General features: G+C 35.8%; 2 protein-coding genes across 2 annotated transcripts; both read right to left on the reverse strand.

The window, feature by feature from the left end:
• Positions 1-12: 12 nt before the first annotated feature.
• LOC140794767 (multiple RNA-binding domain-containing protein 1) lies at positions 13-7,888 on the reverse strand. The gene is made up of 15 exons (XM_073146937.1): positions 7,707-7,888; positions 7,501-7,608; positions 7,010-7,124; positions 5,843-6,711; positions 5,598-5,729; positions 4,841-4,927; positions 4,617-4,740; positions 3,817-4,143; positions 2,952-3,016; positions 2,224-2,392; positions 1,415-1,519; positions 1,240-1,341; positions 951-1,124; positions 502-633; positions 13-419 (listed from the first exon to the last, which is right to left on the reverse strand). Coding segments are annotated over exons 1-15 (2,676 nt in total). The 5' UTR covers positions 7,709-7,888; the 3' UTR covers positions 13-254.
• Positions 7,889-8,468: 580 nt separating this feature from the next.
• On the reverse strand, positions 8,469-12,618 carry LOC140794769 (protein PLASTID TRANSCRIPTIONALLY ACTIVE 14). The gene is made up of 13 exons (XM_073146940.1): positions 12,476-12,618; positions 12,233-12,382; positions 11,998-12,135; positions 11,703-11,828; positions 11,449-11,577; positions 11,072-11,161; positions 10,839-10,989; positions 10,129-10,238; positions 9,862-9,933; positions 9,381-9,486; positions 9,093-9,293; positions 8,920-8,962; positions 8,469-8,792 (listed from the first exon to the last, which is right to left on the reverse strand). The coding sequence occupies exons 1-13, from the start codon at positions 12,545-12,547 to the stop codon at positions 8,714-8,716; spliced, it is 1,467 nt and encodes a 488-aa protein (XP_073003041.1). The 5' UTR covers positions 12,548-12,618; the 3' UTR covers positions 8,469-8,713.
• Between the last annotated feature and the right edge of the window lie 123 nt (positions 12,619-12,741).

A 12,741-nucleotide genomic window follows, 5' to 3' on the forward strand; every position in this document is an offset into this window, starting at 1 on the left:
TAAGCATGAAAATAGATAAAAAAACCAACTTTTCTATTGATGTCAAATCTCATCATCGTGAATATAATTACAAAATAATAAACAAAGAAACTTCATCCAAAATTGTTGGGGCTAAGATGACCTGCTTAACAAAGACAAAAATTATCAGCACGCCCCTTGTATGGTGCAGACATGTGGGATAAATATTGAGATGGCTCAGACCAGCAAGACCAAGATTTTGGATCACTATTGCTTAATGCTATTGCCTTGGCAATTTAGTCTAATATCCTTGAAAATTTCACAGTGCCTTCGTCCAAGAGAGTCTTTTGTTTCCTCTTCTTTGACAGCTTCTGAAATCCACTGTGCTCATCCACAAATTGTGCTGCAGTTCTCTCTCTAAGTTCTTCCAAACTTTCCCCCTCCTTTGCTCGCTCTATGACCTGACACAAGGAGAAAGAAAAATAAGAGATTAATTCACTCGATATGCAAGCCAATCAAATGCCTTGGAAAAAAGAAAATTACCAGATGACGACCATACAAATGTGTGTTTGACAGAGCTTGTAGAGCATTCTGTGCTTCTTGCTTTGTGACGTACTCCACAAATGCAAAACCCCTGTGACTACCAAACTTCATTGGCAATCTCAGGCTCTTGATCTGAGGATTTAGCAGCAGAAATCAAGAAATGTTCCAAGATAACTTGAATAAAACACCAAAATAATGCAAAGTTAGTTGGTTTAGAGCAACATTTTACTTACTCATGGAAGAATAGAGCTGTTGACAACATTAAATATATTTATTCTTGTACTTCAATATATCAATATTGTGAAGTGAAGGAAATAAAGGATTGAAAAATTATGAAATTAATCTATCTATTATTTCACTATGACAGAAAACAAAGGTACTTGAACAGGTAGCAACAAAATTCTTATATCCAATCAAGGTTCAGGAACAGAGGAAATGATGAATTTTACCTGACCAAATGGACTAAATAATTGTCTTAAATCTTTCTCTGTTGCCTCAAAGGCCACATTTCTGACTATCAGTTTAGTTGAACTCTTATCTTTCCCATCCTTTTTTGGAATCTGACCATCTCTCTTTCCATGACAAAGTTGCAAGATAAGAGCATGCCCATCCAGAATAGTCCCCTGAGGTTAAGATAATGATTAGCATTGCATGATTCATTGGATGAAAATAAGAAAAATAATCAACTGTATCAATACTTATGAAATTGTTTACTCCATTCAGAGATGTAGTAACTACCTGTAAATCTCTGCACACATTGGTTGCTGTCTCCAGAGAATCAAACTCGATGAAACCAAAACCCATTGATACATTCTTTCCATTCTTAATGTGCTTCTTCACCTACTTGGAAAGAAATATTTTTAAGAAGAACAAATCTGAAACACAGTGGTAAACAACCTTTCCACAGATATACCTTTACACTTTTTATGGCTCCATTCTTCATACTATCGCTAAAGTGCTGCTTCAGAGATTCATCAGATGTCTTGAAATTCAAGTTCTTAACAAAAACAGATCGTGACTGCCATCAATAATAGAAATAATCAACCATCTGTATTGGAAATGTGCTAGGCAACTCATTGAGCAGGAATATAAGCAGATAATCTATTATCCAGATTTTCATGAAGGTACACATTTCTGATATCATTATACTATCAAGTACATTTGAAAAAATAACACATAGAAGAAAGGGAAAACAATGATCTCGTAATGTTTTATTTTCCCTGGTGCAATCTGAAGAATTCGATACTGGAAAAGAGAAAACTAGGCTTTACTCAGGAAGTAATTCTGAAAATCCACAACTTAATGATACAAGTGGTTTAATGAATCTGATCAGTTCTCTATAATCATATCGATAAGAATAGAGGAAGATCCAAAATTCAATACTAGGGAAGTGATATAGCAATAAGAGGTAAAAACTATGACTAACTTAAAAAAAAAGTTAAAGAGGAAATTGATATCATAGAATATGTAGTCAACATTAGAGAGTTGGCAACTACAGCCTAATGTTCTGGCATGAGGTTGTCCTCTGTTTAAAAGGTAATAATATTAAAATTTAAAAGTAAGAAGAAAGTCAGCTAGCCACTGCCCAAATGGTGATAAAGGATGATATCGACAAAAGCAAGTCGCACAAGATAGGACTTCTCATAGTTGTCAAACAAAAACATCAACAACAAACAGATAAAGATGCTCATGAACAAGAGGAAAGCAAATGAAAAGGCAAACCTCCACTCTATCAGGATCAATTTCATCTTCTGGTATTCCTTCCATAGTTTGCTCCAGTAAAACTTTGTTAATATTGTTCTCACCAACTGCATCCTTTTGTTCCTCAATAGCTAATGTTGGTGGACATAAAATATTCTCAGGGGCCCATTCCAAATATAGTGGAGCATCCCTACATGTTGCAGCAATTAAGTAAATAATGAACAAATAAGTCCAATGGTCCAACATACTCAATATGTCCCTAGGAGGCTAGCAGCAGAACATACAACCACTGCTAAAATTTAATTTAATGTTAAAAAGACAAATTCAGAAATAACCAAATATTCATTCTGAAGTTTAGCAGATAGTACAAATGTACAACTGCAAAGAAATTATAGAACGAAATAATCATACTCATACCTTATGATATTATGATCTATTTCATGTCCTGGAAATGAATCAATGATCACATCTTGAGAAACTGATAAAGTTCATTGAATACCACAGGGCACAGGCATATACATATAAAAAAGATATTTTGCATCATCAGAATCATAGAGATTCAGTTTTGTATGAGAAAATATTATATAAGCGACAATGAATCCAGATTAATTTTGCACTTCGCAAAGCTTAGTTTCATTCATTAATTCTATCTAATTAAACATGAATGTACTTATCCTCAAAAAATGTATATGAAAAATGCAAACAAGTTCATAAGTTGCAATAACTCAAGCATAATCAAATAATCTTACTTGTATCGTTTATATGCTAAACCCTTGAAAGCTGAACGAGCTTCTGCCGCTTCAAGAAAGATTACCTGAAAAAAAAAGGCACAAAGAAGCTTTAAGACACAGAAACTAATACTCCACATAATTGATCATAATGAGAATTAACTCATGGTTTAGAAAATGTTGTACAAATGGATAACTTTGCAGATTACCAAAGCCGAAAAAATAGCAAGCCCGTGAAAGAAACAAATTAGACGGAACAAGGAAACAAGCCAGAAGTTGTGAAACCAGATGAATGAAATGAATACATAAAAGAATATACAATGGACATGGAAGGACATGCATGAGTGTAAAAGAGTAAAGGGAAATGTATGAGCTTCATTCCATTAACCTGGGCATGGACATAATCTTATCCTAATCCACAATAATGTTTTGCAGGTGCTGTAAATATGAAGGAAAAGTCTCGGAAAGAATATGTTATCCAAATATGTACTATACTGTGAGTCCACACATAACATTTGTTCGTAAGCCTGAAAAATGACAATTTCTTATGACATCTTGACCAAAAGATACAATGTGAATTTCCTTTTAAACATCCATGACACTTTCTTCACAAGGCAACTATATACAGTCTGTGCAAAAGAAGAGGAAGCAACACAAACAGGAAAAATAAAGACAAGGCCGATGATATCACTTATCTTGATATTTAAGGACAGATACGAAATCAAATAATTAAATCTCACCTAATAATTCTCATTTCCCAAGGGTTCACAATTTCACATAAACAGAGAAGTTGTGCAAATATGCAATAGTAATGTTACTGATGTAAACCTTTAAGAACTTTATCATACAAGCATTCACATGTTGCAAGTTGAATAGAAGTTCATACCAAGGCCAACGCTTTTGTTGGTGGGAGAATGACTTTTTCCAGACTCCCAAATTTTCCAAACATGCTAGCAAGATCTCCTTCACAAGAACTGTAAGGCAAGTTCTTAACCAATATCACATTGCTGCTCCTTTTTATTTTTTCATTCTTTCCAGAAGAAGCATATTCATCTAATGCAACAAAGTTAACGCCAGCTCTACTTAGAGCTTTCTTCGTCTCTGCTATCACATGTGTTTCTCCAAGTGCAATACGTACAGCAAGGTCGTCAGCTTCCCGATCAAGTAACTCACTTTTACTGATACCATTTTTCCTGGCTATGTTTTCAACAACCTGATCGAGATGTGGATACTGGTCAGTTAAGTACCAGAAGATACATGTGACAGTAGGTTACTAAAGGTATCCGATCAAGAATCATGTTTTCCAAAATCTTACGAACAAAATTCTACAAAATAATTCAGTCTTTATGGAATAGATCACACCTAGAAATGACAATCCATGAAATAACCAGCAAAGTAACCAAAACCTGACAAGAACATTAATGGGATTGCTGAAACATTAAAAGAATATTTGCTAAATGGCACATCGAATTTGACCCGGACAACTAGGGACGAAATAATCAGTAATCATACATGATTACAGCTCAGACTTGCCCAAACTTCAAGATACTTAGGTTATTATTTAATGACATGTACATCTATCACTTCATCATCATCAATAGAAATAGTTGAGACAAGTTAGAAGGAAGTGCAAAAAGAAAATAGTGGAGAAGCAGATATGAAAAGATGCTCCTTGAACATCCTTACAGTGTCTGAACGCATGAACAAGCTATTCCATGCCCGTGTATCACCACTAGCTTCAGATGCCTTCCTATTATCTTCTCTTATCTGCTTCAAACTCTTCTTTTCCATGCCGATTGCATGGCCAGACCTTTAAGATTGTCAGTAAGAGAAATTAACAATTTAGACGTCATAACCATTTATATAACAACAAATAAGGAGTTAAAACAAAATATAACAGCAATCCTTACTCCAGCTTCTCATTATTTTGTGGCTTTGCAGGCATGACATGTAACAATCTTCCCTGGAAAATCGAATTATCCAGCTCTTCAAGTGCCCTACAAAATGAGGCCAATTGAATAAGGTATAAACACAAAATTTAAATAAGTTGAAAATGCAGTACAATAAAACCCAAGAGTGATTGACCATGTGAATGAATAAATAATTGCTCAAGATATGCAAAGGAATTCATATAAGTAGTATCACACTTCTATTAAAGTGAATCTAGTTAAAACCTTTAGTAATAAATTGGAATGTGGTGAACTCAAAACAAAACATAGGAATGTGTAGCACAGAGAAAAAAGAAAGGAAGTGAAGAAAAGCTAAAAGAAGTCTGAGCAGCATTTGATCTAGCATAAGAATATTAAAAAAAGGCAACTTAAAGCATCTTGACTGACATGATTAACTCTCATTTTCTAAAGGACTAAATAGACCATGAACATTATAAATTTCAGGTACATCGGCAATGAGAAGTCCAATGCACAAAATGTTTATCTTTCAGATTTCTATGACAAAGATCTAGCAAACCTTCTACTTTTTCTTGGCGCATACCACTAAGTAAAAAATAATTATAACACAAGAAAATGCCAACAAAGATAATTCAATCATAAGGTGTGTTTCGACCAACAGTAAGACAATAATTGATGGTTTAAATGAAATTATTATAAAAAAATATAGATATGAAATTTAAACAGTATGGCAGGAATCATGACTTGACCGAAGAATTACCTGGCTGCACACTCAGGAAGAGCAAAAAGCACATAGCCTATGCCTTTGGACCTTTTGGTGTTTTTATCTACAACAAGATGTGCATGTGAAATATCACCAAACTGGCTAAAGAGCTCTTCCAATTCATCTTCGCTGAGTACCATTAAAAATATATATTAATTAGAAAGAAAAGCCATGTATCCACAACTTAAATGGAAGCATCTGTGTCCAACTAAAAGCTTTCAGGAGTCGAGAGAACACCGTACGTAGTTGTGTAAGGAAGATTGCGGATGAATAAACGACCTGTGTCCAACACGTGTTTCTTCTCACTAACTGGTGAGATTGAGTTCTCGTTATCAACATTTTCACCATTAGAATCCTCCAAAGAGGGGTCCTTTTTCACTCCAATATCAATGTTCCTGGTGTTCATCTGACGTTCAACTAAGGGTACTTTTGCATCTGTATCTATCAATTGACCGGATGAATCTTCATTATCAGTGTCAATATCTGTCTGAATTTTGGAATCTTCATTATCGGTGTCATCATCTGTCTGCCTTTTGGAATTTTCATTGGTGTCAATATCACTCTGACTTTTGGAACTTTCATCATCGGATTCTGAGTCTGACCAATTTTTCTTAATTTTGCTCTTAAAGTAGTCCATATCTGTCAGCAAATCATCTCCCCTGTTTTCATCTGGTTGCTCCATTTTAACATTCTCAGTAGATAATTTATGTGGGAGACTGGATGAGGTGCGATTTGTCAGTTCAGTTTCCCTGCTAATCTTATCAGTCGCTTGAACCTTTGTTTGAGCTGATTGCTTCTTGCCAACCTTGGGCAGCTGAAGTTCTTTTTCATCAGCTTTGCCATCTTGCCCAATAGTGTCCAAAGCACCCATTGTATCATTAGCCCACAACTTTGATTTAACCCGTGGCTGCATGACCTGGAGAAACTCATGAAGTTTGGGGTCATTAACTACACTGCCTTCAGAATTTCTTGCTTCATTAACAGAGGACCTACTAGTAGGATCCCCGATGCTGACACCATCTTTATTATTTTCACTTGAAGGATCATCCTCTTTTAAAGAATAACGACTCCAAGGGCGAGGCATATTTGGATCACCAATCTTACGGGCAACCTGCAATAGGTGGATAGTCCATGAACTGCTTATTCTATTCCACAATTCTTCTGAATATTTCAATATAAGATAAACATGCTCCAAAATTCTCAAAGTGATAGCGCAACTCTTTAAGAAAGAGAATAGATATCATTTAGTGTAGACTTCTTCATATTCATGTGCAAGGATAATGAGAAGTGTGAATTATCCAAAAAGGAAAAGGGTAAGCTCAAGCAACATAACTAGAGTAGTATACTCATCACTACTAAGCAATCTATCAAGAAAATATAGATCAATAAACTAGTTGTAGTCGTTATACCTCACACGTGATCTTGCAAGTATCCATATAGGAGTTGTCGAAGTACTTGAGTGCCTCCTCTGCATCCTTCTCCGATCGAAACCCAACAAATGCAAACTGCCTGCTCTTCCCATCCCTAATTAAAACGAATATAGCACCATTTTAATTTGAAGTACTACACATACCAAACAAATCATTGACCTATAGCAATCTGTTCGCTTCTCTTTCATACCTAGCAGATTTCAATAAGAGCTAAATTAAAGAGAAAAACTTTAAGAAACAAGCAATTTATATTTATATCATTGATAGCAAGGCAATTCATGAACAGAAAAAGAAAAGGTTTTTACCTCAATCTAAGTTGGATTCCCAGAATTCCAAAATCCAATAAACAAGATAAACAAAAATAACCGCCCAAGAACAGAAAAAGGAAGAAGACCAACCGAATTGCACATGAATTCTTGGTCTAGTAGAGATAATAATAAAATTAAAAAAAAGGATTTTCCCCCACTTACTTTGTGCGCATAACTTTAGCGTCGGTGACCACCCCCTTCTGCGAGAAGAACTCCCTGAGACGGTCCTCATTGACGTACTTTGGCAAGTTCTTAACGCATAGCCGAGACCTGTGGACGAGAAAGCACGGCCCGATTGAAGAAGACGGAAGCAAGTAATACTCGAAACTAGTAGGAAGCACGAGAAGAGGAGAAACGAGATAACCCACATCGTTCTAAATCTTGTTTCAGGAATTCGAAGGTGGTGAAAGATGGGCTCTTCCTAGAGAGAGAAAACACCAAGCAGTGGGAACAGCGGCGACGGCGTAAGCGGCGGGAGAGGGACAACAACAAGGAGAGGGGAGAGAGACAGGTGTTGCTTAATGGACCCGAATCCGACCTAATCAGTCGGGTTTGGATCCTAAGTCAACCGACCCTTTAAGTTATCGGATTATATTATTATGACAATTCGGATCTGTCTCTTGGATAACCAGACCCAAAACCCGTTAATTTCGATATATGCTCGAGATTATGGAAGAGCCAAGGTTGACTCTAAAACAATCTTAACTCTTTTAGCTCGAAGATTAATTTCGAGCCGACCAACTCACTCAGCTCTTTGTACTGCACGTATTACGCTTATTTTCTAATTTGAGTTTAAAAAATAGTATCGAAATTAATACCCATATAACTTAAAATATCATAAAAAATAAATATGAAAACTAATTTCGTACTTCATGTGAATCTCTAATCTATTTTGTTTATATATTGTAATACAATCATCAGTTCTTATAGGTTCGAATATATGCGAATATATTTGATACTCAATTTACATCTGTTCTTACTTAGCTGATATAATAATTAAATTCACGATTAATATTATTATTCATATCCAATATATATGTATATATAAGCACACATACTATCGTATCGGTCTCCGACCCTATTAGTTGCCCAATAGGTTTGTTATATGTCAGAATAAAAACCCCAATAAATTGATGCTGCAAAAGCCCTCTTTTACTTCGGCCCATGCATTATTTAGGAAAAAAAACGTTAGTCTAATGCAGCCATGACCATTAAGATGCTGCAATAAGAATGTCTTCCCTACTAATTGAAAGGCTTTTCTAAAAAGAAATTAAAAAAAATTAGAAAAGAACTCCCCGAAGAGCTACCAAAAGTAGTATTAACTAAGCCTGGACTAGTAATATTGCTACAGAAAGCATTGCAAACATATCTACAACTAAAACAATATTCTTTCTTGGTAGAGCTCCAAAGCCTCAATGACCTTCTCGAGAAACAACTTCCGGTGCATTCGATATCTGCCGGTTTAAGAGCAATTGAAACAAAGTTAGTGAAGAACTCTGCCATCAGGCCTCAAGGAAAGAAGATAAAAGGAGAAAAAAGAATAAGGTAAAATAAACATAAGAATGTTGTTATCTGACATACTTGATAGCAGCTTCCCGCGTTCTACTTGCATTTACATCAGAATCTGAAAGTTCCAGAAGGGAAACAAAAACAACTTTCAACTGGGATCATTATGCTGAATAAAATATGTAGTTGGTTTATTACAATAAGAAGAAAAAGAAAAAGACAATCCATATTGTCGCTAAATTTGTTACCTAAAATCTTCTGATCCTGTTGAGATGTAGTTGGAAATTCTGCCAACATTTGATGGCATTCTTCTTGCAACTCCCGCGCAGCTTTCCTTTCCATGCTTGGAAGTGGTGGCAGATCTCCATCCGACCATGTCGGCAGAGTCCGTCCTGCTGCTATGACTGCTCCATTAATGAGGTTATTATCTTCTTCAGTGGACAACTGGGCTGAATAAATATTGAAAGAATATATTCAAATTAAAATCAATGCCCATAACAAGTACAAATGAGGGGAAAGAATTGCAGTGTCCTCACTATTGTGATAGAACTCTCCTGGCAAGCCAGAAATGTTGAAGACTGATAAGAAAGAATCCAAATGAACTTTAGAAGTGCTTGAGAAGTTTATGACATCCCAAGGATTCTGCAAAACTTCAATAATTGAGAAAATCTGAGGATCACATAAACAAAACATATAGAACATTATAAAATGTCAAATGTATTTTGTGTTCGTGAAAATGTGTTAGCACATAATATTTTCTTAGTAGTAGTACAACTAATTTTTAACCTGAAAAGTTCATAATCATGATCATGACAATATAAAGATAACAGAAGTGATCCTGTTTAGATACAGATAAGGTTATTGAGCATCCAAACCATATTTTGAATATTATAATATATTACTATCTCTTCAACTTGTACACTAAAAAATAGCAGAAGATCACATTATAAACAATATTTTCTTTCACATAGAAAAGAAATTGAAGTTGTAGATAAACAAAAAGTTAAACCATTATACCGCCGCAGATGAAAAACCATATCTTTCCATAAACATGTTGTTCTTCTTTCCACTCATATAATTGATAGTCATCTGCCAAAAGATATACGAATATTAAGTGCTACAAGTACAAAAGAACTGTAATACAGTCAAGAAATTTTGATTGTTAAGTCCCTCTACAAAGATAGCAATCAAAAGATGTTTCCTTGTTCTACACTACATTTAACAAACTAGAGGCAAGTGGCTAAGCAGAGCAAGTAACCAAATATAGCAATTTGTAATTATTACCTCATCTCCTTTCTTGATGCGCTGCCCAGCGTTTATCATGACTTCAAGCATGCGATCTTTGAAACGCCAATGAAGAAAACAATTTGGCCGGAAGGAGTGGTTCAACATATCTGCAGAAACAAGCTGAATTTCATTGATAGTCCTTGATATTAAATACTTATAAAGTTAGGTCACATGCATTATCCACTAGACATTTTGTCAAAATTCCTATCAAATAAATTTGCCAAGAAAATCCTTTAGAATCCAAAGAAGTTGGATGAAAAAATGTTAGAGGAGCAACAGCAATGCTGACTTACATGGAATGTGCTGGTCAGCAAATAAGACCTCTCAGAGAAAGGTCAGATCAACAAAATGTGCTTAAAAGTGTACAAGTAGGTTATGAACTTATAAGGCAGCTGAAACCTAAACTATGGTGCTTATATATAGATAGTTACATGCATGGATACATATAAACCAACATCACTCAGAACTGATATCATCTTGGCAAACTCTATATTGTAACTTGCAGATTGTATTATGTTTTATTAGAAAGAAATACTTTTGAAGATCATTGAAAATGGTAAGATGTCTTGGAATATATTTTTAAAAAAAGGAAAACCGTTGATTTGATATCAAGATGAACGGTGAGGGTCATACTTGTGGAGACAAAAGTGCATTGTATACTAAATCTTTCATGAATCATTATCAAATAGAAGAGGTAAGAAAAATACCAGCATAAGGAACTAGCATGTTCTTATCCTGTACAAGTGCTCCAACCCTTATTTGCATGTCAATTGAACGTGACTGCGTGATACTTAATGCCCAAAGAAATCTAGCAGGATCACGGGCAAGACGCTTTATCTTTAGAGGGGCTGCAGAGTGCTGTTATGAATGAAAGTGATATTTAAAGTTCTTTGAAAGGAATGAACAGCCAACAAACTTGAATAATAACAAGGAAACGTACCCAATGTTTCTCCCAAAATTCTATTGCCCTTTTTTGCTTTTCTTCCATTTTTGAAGCAAGATCTTGGTCTTGCAGCTCCAAAAGGTCCTCCTGATGTACATGTTCAGAAAATATGAATAAACAGAAAAAAGAAAAAGGTTTCTCATCTCTCATATAAGTAAGAGCTAAATCGCACTTGAAGACCTGTAAAAATTAGAAAGGATCTAACTACTAATGATTTTGATGATTAACATATTCCAAAAAAAAATGAAAAAGAAGGGGATAGAGTAATCTGTAAGTAAATGGCACAGAAAATTAAAAGGAAATATTCTAGAACAACTAAAGAAAAGATAAATCGGACACCGCCAGCTGCATTACTTATTGTCTTTCCAACATACCTTCTGGGCCAGAAGCAAGCTAGTGCATTCATCAGCACCGGGTAAAAAATCACCATATAGCTGCCAAAAGTTTCCATCCACATCAAAGGCATACAGCAGAAGACAGGCCAATCTCAGATCCCAATCTGTCTGTCATAAGAAGTATAAGAGATTAAGATGGAGCTGTGAAGCCAATTAAATTCCCTCCAAAAGCAAGCAGAGATTTTTTTTTTTCACTCAGAAGGATAGTGATGTCATACTAATTTCTCAATTACCTCTGGATTTGTGGAATTGATAACATCGAATATAGGATGGCCAACTGGTACAATATCAGGAAAAAACATCCATGGGAGCTTCTGACTTATAGTCAACATTAACTCCAGCGGGATCTCCATAATAACCTAGAAATAATTTTATAAACAAAGCAACCACATTTAGAAGAAAACTAAGTAAAGAAAACATTTCAAGCAATACTAAAGGAAGGAAATAGTTCAGAGAAACATATTACGATTCAAAAATATATAAAACCATCAGAAAAATATAATCTATCAAAAGCTTCAAGTAGCTCACTCTGGCTCGTCGCAATGGCTCCACATCTCGCGATGCATAAACTCCAAACCCGTCCGGCCCTTCCATGAACTCAACCCCATACGCTCTAACACTCCGCACATACCCTATCCGATAGAAATCAGGATCGGCGGGCTCTAACTGCCGAAACGCACATCGAAACCAAATCATACATGCCAAGAAACGGAATAGGTACTCACGAATTATAAACAAATGAGGAGTAAGCCCAAAATATCACCTCGGAAGACAAGACCTCGACTTGCGGCGGCTCAAACAACTTGAAAGGAGGAAGAGATGTAGCAACTCTGATGGGACGAAGTCGATTCCGCTTGAGAGAAGGGCTGCTGCTGTTCGATGATGGAAAGCAAGCGTTTTTTTGGCTCTTGAGCTGCGGGCAAAAGTATTAGAGGAGTCATTTGGTCATTTTATCATACAGGTGGCGGGGAGAAGAGAGAAGAGAGAAGAGAGTGAGAGGACTTACAGAGTGGCAAGAGGAGGAGAAAGTAGTGGGGAAAGGGAGAAGGAGAGAAGGAGGAGGAGAAGAAGCAGCCATTGAACTGGAATTAGAGTGAGCGAGCACGTTATCCCACTCCCACAGCACTACAGCAGGCAGGTGATTCCGAGCGGGTCGAAATAGGATATTATTATGGTCCGGTCCGATATCCAGGATTTAATGATTTATTATTTAATTTTCAGAAAACTCCCTGAGTATTGTATTTTTTTCATAAAACTCCCTGAGTATTGTAT

The sequence above is a fragment of the Typha latifolia genome, chromosome 9 (assembly GCF_019914945.1).
Source record: "Typha latifolia isolate L0001 chromosome 9, TyphaL0001v2, whole genome shotgun sequence".
Lineage (NCBI taxonomy): Eukaryota > Viridiplantae > Streptophyta > Magnoliopsida > Poales > Typhaceae > Typha > Typha latifolia.